The 15077-nt window shown below is 34.8% G+C and overlaps 1 protein-coding gene across 2 annotated transcripts in view; it reads right to left on the reverse strand.

The window, feature by feature from the left end:
• Nucleotides 1-1687: 1687 nt before the first annotated feature.
• LOC123558059 (uncharacterized) overlaps nucleotides 1688-15077 on the reverse strand; it is a 29450-nt gene continuing 16060 nt past the window's right edge. For both annotated transcript variants that reach the window (XM_045349945.2, XM_045349938.2), the window contains exons 7-9: nucleotides 13803-13903; nucleotides 12662-12973; nucleotides 1688-9524 (exon numbers count right to left, since the gene is read on the reverse strand). In XM_045349945.2, coding sequence (XP_045205880.1) covers nucleotides 9474-9524; nucleotides 12662-12973; nucleotides 13803-13903 — 464 coding nt within the window. In that variant the 3' untranslated portion in view covers nucleotides 1688-9473. The remainder of the gene's footprint in view (nucleotides 9525-12661; nucleotides 12974-13802; nucleotides 13904-15077) is intronic.

Below are 15077 nucleotides of genomic sequence, written 5' to 3' on the forward strand. Positions count from 1 at the left end.
AAGCTATTTACAGTAACGTAAAAGGGAAGTAATTAAAAACAAATTATTGTAAGTGAACAAAAGAAGGATCTGCCAAATAAATCTGTTGACATAAATGAAATTTCAGATCAGTATCTTCATTAGTTACGGAGATATACCAATTTTAATTTGAAATAAAGGGAGATACTTTGACATAAAATCAGTCCATAGTTATCTACCCTGATTGTCTCAGTCCAACTAATGACAATAATGAAATTTCAAATAAGTCCTATAAGTACTTACTGATACAAATCCATTTTGATTACAATCAGGGGAGGTAATCAGATATAAAATAACTCTGGAACCTAGGATTGGATCTGATTTGTCATGGAATCCAAGATTTATTGTTGTTGAAGATATTTTGGAAGTTTGCATCAAATAAAGCCATAAATGAAGTCTCTATATGGTTGCAAAAGCCAAAATAGCCAATTTTGGACCTTTAAGGGGCCATAACTCTGGAACCCATGACGGAATTTTGCCAGTTCAAGAAAGGAACCAAGACCTTGTGGTGATACAAGTTGTGTGCAAGTTTGGTAAAATCAAATCATAAATGAAGCTGCTATTGTGCAGACAAGGTCAAAATAGCTAATTTTGGCCTTTTCAGGGGCCATAACTCTGGAACCCATCATGGGATCTAGCCGGTTCAAGAAAGGAACCAAGATCTTAAGGGGACACAAGTTTTGTAAAAGTTTAATTAAATTCAAATCATAAATGAAGCTGCTATTGTGCAGACAAGGTCAAAATAGCTCTGGAACCCATACTGGGATCTGGCCAGTTCAAGAAAGGAACCGAGATCTTATGGTGATACAAGTTGTGTGCAAGTTTGATTAAAATAAAATCATAAATGAAACCACTATCGTGCAGACAAGAAATTGTTGATGCAGGCACGCACGCACAGACGACGGACGGCGGACGAAGGGTGATCACAAAAGCTCACCTTGTCACTATGTGACAGGTGAGCTAAAAAGATGTTACCAGCTGTAATATCTCCGTGATGTTTGAATGCTATGCTTTTAAATTATAGCGCCACAGATTTTTGTGACATTTCTAATAGCTATGTTATTCCCCCAAAATCAAAACATTTCCCATTCCACGTTAATTTGATTAGATTTCTAGGAAAATAAATTTTCGTCAAGATTCATATTTCCTGCCTTCAAAAGAATGTTTATTTCAATTTGTATACTCTCTAACTAGTACCTCATCGAGATAACTCCGACATTGTTCTCAGCAAGTAAGAAATTCCTTCCCGTGGCGGCCATCTTTTGAAATGTCTATTTTGCCTTTTATCACATATTTTTCGACTATGTCATTTGACTATTTAATACTGTAAACCCTGTACTTAAGAACACTTGTAAATAAAGACCACAGCCTTAAAAGGCCGTTGTTGTGTCTTCTAATCTGCCTTCAAACAGTACAATTTTACCTGTAATGAGAAACCACCTGTTAACAACAACCAGTATCTTAATTTTTCAAGGGCGAATGGTTAAGACAGGTGGTCGTATTAATGGATTTTACTGTTTACACATTTACCTACAAATACAATTTTACCTGTTAGGCAAGACCATCTATTAATAACAATCATTAATTCACTTTTCAAGGGTGGCCGTAATAGACAGCTGGTCAATAGACAGGTTTTACTGTAAATGAATAATAATTAGTAACAACTTAATATCAGATACCTTTTATTTTTCACATAACAATGTCTCTCAACAGTGAATACACAACTTTTTGAAAACAGCATCTTAATTTAACATAATACAAATGTAAATGTATTCATCACATTCTAAAATGTATATAAAAATATTTCATAAATAAACAAGGCTTTTGCAAGCAAGTGCAATTTGCAATATATAACTTTCCATCACAAACTTTTTTTAAGAACTGCCTGTACGGGTGCAATGTGCATAACATTTTATACAAAACTTTGTTCTTAAGTTATAAATCTGAGATTAGAATACTAGTCTTAATATGCAGCAGTATCATTCAATTTGGTCATTTTTTGGACTGAGCTCAGAAACAGCAAACCAGGTTCAAAGGTTGAAAGAGAGGGAGACCAGTCATAAACTCTAGCATCTGATTGGCTGATTCTGGGACCAGTCTTGAACTTGACCAATGACAATACTGAATATTAAGACTGGTTCCTAAATTCAGTTTCATTATACAGAATCCTTATTAAAATACACACATGTATATAACTTCCCCATAAAAAGTGTCAACAACAAACAGCAAAATAAATAAATGTAATAAAGTGATAAAATAAGAACATATACACTTAATGGTAATGTAACATATAAAATAAAACCTAAAATGTTTTTATTATTTAGACATGCGTTATTCATTACTTCCATAAAGTTCGTTCTTTATGGGTTACATAAATTCTGTTTGTTATTTCAATAATACTATTTCAATATTTCTATAAATTTTGTTACTTCAATAAAGTCTGAGCATTTTTTTCATTAGCAGGAATACCACAGACGAAACACCACCAAATAACATTTTGCTGGTAGTTTACAAATGAGCCGCACTATGAGAAAACCAACATAGTGGCTTTGCGACCAACATGGATCCAAACCAGCCTGCGCATCTGCGCAGTTTGGTCAGGATCCATGCTGTTCGCTAACAGTTTCTCTAATTGCAATAGGTTTTGAAAGCAAACAGCATGGATCCTGACCAGATTGCATGGATGCGCAGGCTGGTCTGGATCCATGCAGGTCGCAAATGCGCTATGTTGGATTTCTCATGGAGTGGCTCAAATATAGAAATATTCAGATTTTAACAGCATATCCTACTTTCATTAATCAGAAATGTTCACACAAAAAATGATCTACCTTAAGTATATTTATCTTTTGACTATGATATTTTATAATATATATTTATCAGAAACATGATATTCCAGATCATTTCTTCAAAGAAGATTTGTCATGTCAGTATACATCAGTGTAAAAATCCTAAATCATACAATGTATTATGAGAGCCATGTAGGCCCTAGATCGCTCACCTGACCCCCTTTTTTGAACCATGGTAAACCAGTTTCAAACTTGAAACAAGACTTTTTAAGACAAACATTCTGACATTTTCAGAAGTTCCAATACATAGACAACCTGTGAACAGAGATCACATGTAAGCTTACATACCCCACCTGTGAACAGAGACAACCTGTGAACATAGGTCACATGTAAGCAAACATAACCCACCTGTGAACAGAGACCACATGTAAGCCGGCTCTCCAGCAATAAATTTGAAAATACTAGGAGAAAACTAGGAATTTTTCACGCAGAAAACTAGGAAAAAACTACGAAAATCTAGGAATACTGAAACAAAAACTAGGAGGTATTATCAGATAAAGTGTTACCTTACTGCTGTTTTTCTCTCCAATTACCACCTGTGAACAGATATCACATGTAAGCCAACATACCCCGCCTGTGAACAGAGACCACATGTAAGCAAAAATACCCCCACCTGTGAACAGAGATCACATGTAAGCCAACATACCAGGCCTGTGAACAGAGACAACATGCAAACAGAGATCTCATATTAGCAAACATACCCCCACCTGTGTACAAAGACCACCTGTGAACAGATATCACATGTGACCACACATACCCCACCTGTGAACAGAAAGGACCTGTGAACAGAGACTGAATGTAAGCAAACATACCTCCACCTGTGAACAGAGACCACCTGTGAATAGGTATCACATGTAAGAAAACATATCCAACCTGTGAACAGAGATCACATGTAAGCAAACATACCTCACCTGTGAACAGAGACAACCTGTGAACAGAGATCAAATGTAAGCCACTTGCAAACAGAGACAACTTGTTATCAAAGACCAACATGAGCAGAGACCATCTGTGAACAAATACCACCTGTGAATGGAGACCATCTGTGAACAGAGACAAGTAGTGAACAAAAACAGCACATGGACAGAGACTAGCAGTGAACAGGTACATCTGAAGCTCAACTGAATACTAGCCTAATTTCCAGTTAATTATTTTCAATCTATTTCCACCTATGGATACAGATCACCTGCAAGTAATGACCACCTTTTCACCCCCTAAGATATGGTCTTGATATTATGTTTGTCTGTAACCAAACAAACATGAATTAATTCCTACTAGCATTTAAACTTCTCCCAGGATAAGCTTAAACTAAGCCTTAAAGCTGAAAATTATACTAAACATGTAAAAAAATCTAGAAAATTTTACTAAATAATTATTATAGTATCATATGGTGAAGCTTTAATGCATCATCATTATGAAACTATATTATGCCTCAATGAAACTAGGTCAGAAAAAATGTAACAATTTATACTTTTCATTACGTTGATGTTATCATGTTTTTTAACCCTATTTTATTCATAGGAATAATTTACAGCAACTCCTTCACATTTCTTTAGGTAGGTATGAAATCCTTTAAAAATTATTTAAAAATTGTACTTTGTAAACAAATCTGTTAGAAGATCCTTTCGAAGTACAGAATGCAAGCGAGCAAAATAATAGCAGACTCGGTTTAATCGAGTTTGTTCCTCAGAAAGTGACTTTCAAATTAAAATTGACCTAAAAATTTTCAACTGTTATCACAAAAGAAATAATTTTTTTGAAAGTAGTAGTGTCCCAGATGGTTTGATGGTTTGAAACAAGGAACAAAGTCAGAATATTTAATACTGTTTTCATTTCTCAAGGTCATAGACAGTATATGAGAAAAAAAAGAGAACCAAATTCGTTCCACCAGATCTGCCTATATCTAGCAGCTGCACATCTAGGGATGACAGCAAGACAGTCCTAAGTGTTTCTTTATTTCATGCTCTTAGAACACTTTCGCTCTGACCCTTTATTTAAAACACACTGTATATCATTCAAGTGTCATAAATTTTAGTACCTCTTAACATGACAATTATAGTATAGACCTGCATAAGCTTTATCTATAGATCAATGCAATAAATAATTCTCTTACTTGACAAAAAATATATTTGAAAATTCTAAATTGTAACACTAGATTTATACAAAGTACTACAAACAGTTTGTATGTTTAAACAAGGTTACTGATGGAATAGAAAGATGCTGATAGACAGGGCTTTGTAAAGTGATCTTTATGCATTATGTGATATAGATACCCGTAGAAATGTACAAAATGGGAATTAATTCTGCATTTCATCTGCGGAATGATTATTAATCATGCATTCTGCATTTCCTTTCTGTATATCAGTATTGAACAAGAGTTCTGATTCTCATTCATCAAACTCCCTCTCACTGATTCTCTAAATCTCATTCAGTACTTGTAGAGTTGTTTACAGTAAATCAAAAACTATTTGTGCCAGATTTTTTGTAATAATTTTTGCAAACGTAAGTCTTTGAAAACTTGGATTGAAAAAACATGTACCTATATTGGAAAACTTAACAGATAAGACTTTTTAAAATCATTCATTTATTTGAATGTTATAAAATGTAGCATCTAGTTTTTTTTTCAAACAAAAATATGTAATACTACGGTACCTAAGAAAAGCCGGTTTAATTTGTCCCTAGAATATTTAATAAAAACAATTAACACAACATTTAAAATGCTTAACCCTAATGTTATTTAATCCAACAATGTGGATTCTGTGGTCAGACTGGAAGGCCTATGTCTTCAATTCCTTGCTCCTCTAACCATTTATTAACACTCTTTTTGGCGACCCCAAAAGAGGCCCATGACCCCCAGGTTGAGTGACTGACACCTTAAATACTAGACCACCCCTGCCCTTATAAGAACTTAAATAATATGGTTACCTGATTTTTATATTACATATATTTCGACAATTCAAATCCTTTTCCCCCAATAAACCTTTAGCCTGCTAGCAGCAAGTGATTCTGCCTTTGCTACCAGTGCAGACCAAGATCAGCCTGCACATCCTTGCAGACTGATCATGATCTGCACTGTTAGTTATACAGTCAGATAATTTTAAGTGAATACCCCTTCAAATAATAAATGGCACTGCCCAGACTGAATGATGAACCAGTCCATTTTAGAAATTTAGTAGGGTAAAGGTAAAAACCATCAAGAAAATGAGTTTTCAAAGTATGTTGCTAAACTATCAAACTGCTAAACAAGACACGGTCATTAAATCCCTCAACATGCAAAGTGAACCACTTAATTCAATATAACGAAACAAAAAAACACTAGATATGCAAATACCAATTTAATGTATGTATGCCTAGAGGTAAATCTTCATGTAACAACAAACCAACACATTGTGATACAGATACAGTCATACTTTGCTCGAACTTGAAAATCTGTTAAGAGTTATCAGTAGATCTTGAGCTATCAGACAATATACTTTATACAGGGACAATGACTTCACGTGAAGGGCTTGTTCAAATTATCCAATGTCGAGGCTGTATTTGATGTTTTGGCTGGTTTTAAAATGATTAAGTTTACTCTAATATGATATCATTAATTTTCAATTTCATAAGGTAGCATGAATCCTCTAAATCAAACCAAATGAATAGACACTACATCCATTCAGTTTTTTTGTTCAAAAGCTTAAATCCACAAATTCATATCACCACAATTTAGCTGTTTTGGCCAAAATCTACAAAATTTAATGCATATAAGAAATTAAATGAATCCACAATATATAGGCTGTGGTTTCAAACTGCAGGTTCAAATATTTGCAGGACAAGCAGTAAAAAATCTGAATATCAGAACATTACAATATTACAATTAAAATCAAATAATTTCATCATACACACTCAAAAAGCACTTGTAAAACCTACCAAAAACATTAGCATGTCATTTTCAGTTACAGTTACAACTTCTGATGTAAATCTACTATCATGGTAGCCTACTATCATTTTCAGTACCATTTCTAACAATTCTATTCTATACCTAATATACATAAAGCTGTTATTTCTATTCTACACATTCTTCACATATTTTCTGTTTTGTCTTTAAGATGAAATAAAATATTCGAACAACTCAGTTCATAAAAACATAGAGCATTATTAGATTTGAGCAATAATATAAAATAATGGACGGATATTTTATATAAACTGCACAACAGAAGTTCACCATTCTCTCACAGGTTGACTAAAGTTTCAAGTGTATATTTATCACTACATGATATTAAATTTTATGCATATGCTTATCAAATACAGTATACATGTATGTCCCAACATTTTCACATAACATACAATAATGTATAGATACAGCACATTCAACAGCCACATTTTATTCCTGACTCAGCTGGGCATAAAGATAACATGAGCCGCACCATGGGATACCAACATAGTGGCTTTGTGACCAGCATGGATCCAGACCAGCCTGCGCATCCGCGCAATCTGGACAGGATCCATGCTGTTCGCTAACAGTTTCTCTAATTGCAATAGACTTTGAAAGAGAACAGCATGGATCCTGACCAGACTGCGCGGATGTGCAGGCTGGTCTGGATCCATGCTGGTCGCAAAGAGCCACTATGTTGGTTTTCTCATGGCACGGCTCACATCATATTTAGGCCAAGATTAAAAATATTAAGAGACAGTACGAAAAAAAAACAACTCATTTTAAACCTCAGTATGAGTAAAGTATTTACAAAACAAGGAGGTGTAACAATCTGGTATAAAAGCGATATAAAACAACAAGCCTTAAGCTTAACTTCAAAAAGTTTAACAAGAAGATAACAGATAAAAAAATTTTTGATAAATATTTATATCCACATAATTTACATGTGAAATCTGATCAAAAAACATGATCATATTCAGAAAAAAAAGGCAGTATAGATGAATAACGATTAAGAGAGAGAATGAGTTCTGCCTTCCAACTCTCTTCTTAGATTGATGTGATACAGACTTTACTTTTTCCATTTGATAATCAAAGTACTTAAAGTACACAATTCTTAAAGGGAATTCCTACAGTTTTTTATGCGCATCTTTCTGCGCATCCAACACTTTCTATGGAAAACTGAACTGAAGTCAACATTTGTTGAAACATGTTACAGACAATCTTAAATATGAGGAATTTTGAATGAAATAACATTTTTGATGAGTTATATCAGTAATCAAATGGTGTTGTTTTGACAAGTATCATGCCTGACAGGTACCTTGCTATTTTTGTGGTTGTGTTTTCACATCGCATTTTAGTACAAAGACAGTGTTGTTCATATAATGTAAGATAACTGACTTAGTACTGATAAGACAATATCACCTTTCAGATTATTTAGTATTCAATTATAGAAAGAATTAAGAATTTTTAAAACTTTTTTTTAACTTTTAGCAGACATACATGTAATCAATTTGATCAGGTTCGCGCCATTTCCGTCCGAACAGGTGTTGTATTCTGGCGGTCTTAACATAAAATTTAGCCTGGTGACCCATACATTTTTAGCCATTTTTATGCTCACAATACAATTATCTATACACAAGACGAAAAAGAAAAAAATCTATGAAAGAGTTTTTTCAAAATTTAAAAAAATATTCTTCACTATGGGTATTTTTCATAGAAAAACGTTCACAAAAGTAAATATGAAACATTTTTTTTTTTCATTTGTACCCATTATTGTAAGGATAGAGTATTACAAATATGACTATGATATCAAATAAGTATATAATAAAATCTGTAAAAAGAAAAAACCGTATTGTGCTGCCTGGATGTATATTTTGGTTGGTATTTATAAAAAAGCAGAAAATTATGAAAATGTTGAAAAATCGCTGGCAGTTTCAGCAACAGTGGGTGTGTTCAAAACAATTTTTCACAAAAACAAGCCTGGTGACCTAATGTTTTTATTTGTTCATTGTTTTCAGCACAGATTTTCCTATCATATATGTGAATTTAAAAAAATTCTATGAAAGGAAAAAAACTATAGGAATTCTCTTTAAAAGCTCAAATAATATTTGGCACAAGTTATTCTGAAACCTAAATTTGCATAAACTAAACAGTCATATCACAGCAGATTGAAAGTGTCTACAATATAATTTGCTATTCTAAATTCTTTTTTTTTACTTTGATATTTCAAAAAAACATTGTTTTCTGTGCCTTACAGACAGCAATATATCTTCCATTCAAAGAAGCTGCCATTCATGTTAATATTGTAAAAACTTCAAATTCATGGTTTATTGCAGAAATTGCAAATTTCATACTCTTCATGAAAATTTCTGTAACAGCCATAAAAACATTCACATATTTTCATTCATCAGCAAAAAACAAGTCTCCTCTCTGGAGTACTGGTAACATAGGAATAGCTTTTTCAAATTCAAGAATTTTAAAACATTTGAAGACCAGTCTAGAAACTCCTGCATCTGATTGGTTGTATTCGAGCACTGGCAAGGCTGCATTCCATGACTGGTATACAAATTCAAGATTTTTTTTCATTTAGGAGCCTGGAAAACTGGGAATGTTAAATTTCTAGAGCTACATTGAGCCAGCAATGTAAGTATGTTAAAGAAAAATGATAGTGAACAATTCCTTTACCAGTGACAACATTAGCTACTCTTCTTTACATCTTGTCTACATATTGGACATGTGGCATTACGCTGAAAACAGAAATACAAAAATTCACATGTAACTTTATCAGGTCAATTTTGTACTTGTTCTTTTTTTTTGACAGGACATCAAACCATAGAAATTCTCATCTAATGCAGCTCTCTCTCTCTCAGAAGTTTTTTTAAATTATTTATTTATATCTAGATCTGCACCAGTATAAATTCAGTGAGTGTCTTTACTATGCTAACAGAAAGTTCATTATTCAGTGGCATACATGTAGCTATGCTAAGGCACTACGACACTATGGAACATCTGCCTCAGTGTTTTTATGGGAATCAAAATAGAAGCAGATGAAACTTTTTAACAGAAATACGTGCCCACTAAAATCTTTCATCCTTATCATGCAAAATTTCTATAATAAACTCATCCATCTTTCAATTTGGACAGTACCATTAACTGTTTAAAGGGATGCATACCAAATGATACTGATCGAATGTGCAGGCTGATCATGATCTACACTGGTCACAAAGGCAGAATCAATTGTGACCAGCATGATAAAGGTTGAAAGGTGCTGCCTCAGTAAATGCTCTTTAATAAAATAAAGACAAGAGGACCATGATGGTCCTAAATCGCTCACCTCTTCCCACATGACCCAGTTTTGAGTATGACATCGTTTTTTCTATTATTTGACATAGTGACCTAGTTTTTGAGCTCATGTGACATAGTTTTGAACTTGACCTAGATATTATCAAGATAAAAATTCTGACCAATTTTCATGAAGATCCATTGAAAAATATGGTCTCTAGAGAGGTCACAAGGTTTTTCAATAATTTGACCTATTGACCTAGTTTTCGAAGGTACGTGATGCTCTTTTGAACTTTACCTAGATATCATCAAGGTGAACATTCTCACTAATTTTCATGAAGATCTCATGAAAAATATGGCCTCTAGAGAGGTCACAAGGTTTTTCTGTTTTTATACCTACTGGCCTAGTTTTTGACCGCACGTGACCCAGTTTCCAAACTGACCTAGATATCATCAAGGTGAACATTCAGATCAATTTTCATGAAGAGCCATTGAAAAATATGGCCTCTAGAGAGGTCAAAAGATTTTAATAATTTTAGACCTACTGACCTAGTTTTTGACCGCAGTTGACCCACTTTCGAACTTGACCTAGATATCATCAAGATGAACATTCTTACCAACTTTCATACAGATCCCATGAAAAGTATGGCCTCTAGAGAGGTCAAAAGGTTTTTTTATTATTTGACCTACTGACCTAGTTTTTGACGGCACATGACCCAGTTTCAAACTTGACTAGATATCATCAAGGTGAACATTCTGACCAATTTTTATGGAGATCCATTCACAAGTATGGCCTCGAGAGAGGTCACAAGTTTTTTCTATTTTTAGACCTACTGACCTAGTTTTTGACCGCACATGACCCTGTTTCGAACTTGACCTAGATATCATCAAGATGAACATTCAGACCAACTTTCATACAGATCCCATGAAAAATATGGCCTCTAGAGAGGTCACAAGGTTTTTCTATTATTTGACCTACTGACCTAGTTTTTGAAGGCAAGTGACCCACTTTCGAACTTGACCTAGATATCATCAAGGTGAACGTTCTGACCAATTTTCATGAAGATCTCATGAAATATATGGCCTCCAGAGAGGTCACAAGGTTTTTCTATTTTTAGACCTACTGACCTAGTTTTTGACCGCACATGACCCTGTTTCAAACTTGACCTAGATATCATCAAGATGAACATTCAGACCAATTTTGATACAGATCCCATGAAAAATATGGTCTTTAGAGAGGTCACAAGGTTTTTCTATTATTTGAACTACTGACCTAGTTTTTGAAGGCACGTGACCCACTTTTGAACTTGACCTAGATATCATCATGATGAACATTAAGACCAACTTTCATACAGATCCCATGAAAAATATGGCCTCTAGAGAGGTCACAAGGTTTTTCTATTATTTGACCTACTGACCTAGTTTTTGTCGGCACGTGACCCACTTTCGAACCTGACCTAGATATTATCAAGGTGAACATTCTGACCAATTTTCATGAAGATCTCATGAAATATATGGCCTCTAGAGAGGTCACAAGGTTTTTCTATTATTTGACCTACTGACCTAGTTTTTGAAGGCAAGTGACCCACTTTCGAACTTGACCTAGATATCATCAAGGTGAACGTTCTGACCAATTTTCATGAAGATCTTGTGAAAAATATGGCCTTTAGAGAGGTCACAAGGTTTTTCTATTATTTGACCTACTGACCTAGTTTTTGAAGGCAAGTGACCCATTTTCGAACTTGACCTAGATATCATCAAGGTGAATGTTCTGACCAATTTTCATGAAGATCTTGTGAAAAATATGGCCTCTAGAGAGGTCACAAGCTTTTTCTATTTTTAGACCTACTGACCTAGTTTTTGACCGCACGTGACCCTGTTTCGAACTTGACCTAGATATCATCAAGATGAACACATAGACCAATTTTCATACAGATCCCATGAAAAATATGGCCTTTAGAGAGGTCACAAGGTTTTTCTATTATTTGACCTACTGACCTAGTTTTTGAAGGCAAGTGACCCACTTTCGAACTTGACCTAGATATCATCAAGGTGAACGTTCTGACCAATTTTCATGAAGATCTTGTGAAAAATATGGCCTCTAGAGAGGTCACAAGGTTTTTCTATTTTTAGACCTACTGACCTAGTTTTTGAAGGCACTTGACCCAGTTTCCAACTTGACCTAGATATCATCAAGGTGAACATTCTGACTAATTTTCATGAAGATCTTGTGAAATATATGGCCTCTAGAGAGGTCACAAGGTTTTTCTATTTTTAGACCTACTGACCCAGTTTTTGAGGGCACGTGACCCGGTTTCGAACTTGACCTAGATATCATCAAGATGAACATTCTGACCAACTTTCATAAAGATCCCATGAAAAATGTGACCTCTAGAGTGGTCACAAGCAAAAGTTTGCAGACGCACGCACGGACGGACATACGGACGATGGACACTGCGCGATCACAAAAGCTCACCTTGTCACTTTGTGACAGGTGAGCTAAAAATGTGTGTCGACTTGTAAAATGAAACAAGAAAACTGAAGAATGAGAACTGTATTCTTTACCAAGAAATAATTATTTAGTTAGTACACTGCTACTTACTTTTAACCATTCCAGTAAACATTCTTTATGGAATTCATGCCGACATTGTAACATCTGAACATTATCAGCGGTTTTATATTCTGATATACATATACTACAAGTCTCCTCTTTCTCCTTACTTCCTGGCTTCCGACGATATACTCGTGTCGGTAATTTATTTATTTCCTCTTCTTTCATTCCACGACTACGCACTTCACCGAGTCTCTCCGCCAAACCCCACAATGCCTCATAATCACTTAAATCAACATCATCTGGTACCATAAATCCTGGATCCCGGCCCATCAATAACAGCATTAATAGAAATGGGTCTCTCTGAATAACAGAACAAAACTAAAGGCATATACACAGAAATATAATTCAAAGTAATATCAATAGAACCTTTCACAATCTCAAACAAGAGTGCCAGATTGTCACAACATACGCCCATCAAGGGCCATAATCCAAGAGTGCCTATGGCTATTTGGCTGGTTATCAAACTTGGCCGAGTTATTATGCCAACAAACATTGTCAGAAGTTTGGTGAAGATTGGATTAAACAGTTAAAAGGAAGATACACCAAGGGGCATAATTCTGTCAAGAATTCAAATCAGAGCTATTGGGATTGTTACCACACAGGCAGATGATGATGGTAAAGATATATTTTGAGTTTCAAAGGTTGCCAAAAAACTTTAACCTTAAAAATAACCCAAGTATAACACCTTGGTGACCTTGACCTTGGGTATAATGGGCCCAGCCCCTGTACATACTTTGTTTGTATGCTGGACAATGTTTATGTGAAGTTACAATAAGGTATAAGCAATAGTATCAAAGATATGACAGAAAAACAAAGGTTGCCGGAAAACTTTAACCAAGAAAGCTTAGGCCGACGCCGACACCGACGCTAGGGCAAATAAAATAGCGCCCCTATTCCCTGAAAAGTGGAGCTAAAATAATTGAAGTGTTTTAGCACAAGGAAGTTTTATGCTCCATCTGTAAAACTATATAGTTATATACCTTTCATAACTGAAACAAACATTTCTGAGATATATTTACGCATGTGTACATATGAGCTGACTACATCATTCCCATCCCGAACCCCTTCCTTCCAAAATTATGAGGGCAAAATGAGACAAAATTTGAAGCATCATATATCTGACACATACCATAATATTAATGAAGTTGGCTTCCCGCTGTCTCTCTCCGGCCCCGAGATCCAGCACCATGAAATCTGGGTCATACTCATTGTCCGGAAGGTTCATTGTAGCTATATATAGACAAAGAAAAAGTAGGTGAGTCATGTACATAGATATTTTCTCCGGTACTGTAGGATAAGTAGATAATCAGATTTTATACTTCAAAATTAAACATGGTTTAACAACAGCACACATGCTGGTTACTTACCATAAAAGGTGAAACACACACAAACAAGAGCACTGCCTTGCGGGTGCTGATGCTCATCTGATTTTTTTTGTATAATAGAAAAATTGTCCTACCCATGATTTTCTAAGTCCAAAAAGGACCATAATTCTTGAAAAAAAAGCAGGATGGAGTTATGTTTCTTGATGTACATAGTCAGCTTATGATGGTGAACAACTGTTGCAAGTTTCAAAGCAATAGCTTGAATAGTTTAGGAGAAAAGCTGACCTAAACATAAAACTTAACCACTAAATCTGATATTTTCTAAGTCCAAAAGGGGCCATAAGTCTTGCAAAAAGCAGGACAGAGTTATGTTTCTTGCTGTACAGGGTCAGCTTATGATGGTGAAGAAGTGTTGCAAATTTTAAAGCAATAGCTTTGATAGTTTATGAGAAAAGCAGACTTAAACATATTACTCAACCAAGAAAACTGATTTTCTAAGTCCAAAAGGGGCAAGAATTCTTGAAAAAAGGAGGATGGAGTTATGTTTCTTGATGTACAGGGTCAGCTTATGATGGTGAACAACTGTTGCAGGTTTCAAAGCAATAGCTTTGATAGTTTAAGAGAAAAAGTTGACCTAAACACAGAACTTAACCAAGAAATCTGATATTTTCTAAGTCCAAAAGGGGCCATAAATCTTGCAAAAAGCAGGATGGAGTTATGTTTCTTGCTGTACAGGGTCAGCTTATGATGGTGAAAAAGAGTTGCAAGTTTTAAAGCAATAGCTTTGACAGTTTAGGAGAAAAGCTGACCTAAACATAAAACTTAACCAAGAAAACTGATTTTCTAAGTCCAAAAGGGACAATAATTCTTGCAAAAAGCAGGATGGAGTTATGTTTCTTGATGTACAGGGTCAGCTTATGATGGTGAACAAGTGTTGCATGTTTCAAAGCAATAGCTTTGGTAGTTTAGGAGAAAAACTGACCTAAAGATAAAACTTAACAAGGCAACGCTGACGCAAACGCCGACACCGATCAAGTGATGACAATAACTCATCATTTTTTTTCAAAAAATCAGAAGAG

The sequence above is a fragment of the Mercenaria mercenaria genome, chromosome 15 (assembly GCF_021730395.1).
Source record: "Mercenaria mercenaria strain notata chromosome 15, MADL_Memer_1, whole genome shotgun sequence".
Taxonomy (NCBI): domain Eukaryota; kingdom Metazoa; phylum Mollusca; class Bivalvia; order Venerida; family Veneridae; genus Mercenaria; species Mercenaria mercenaria.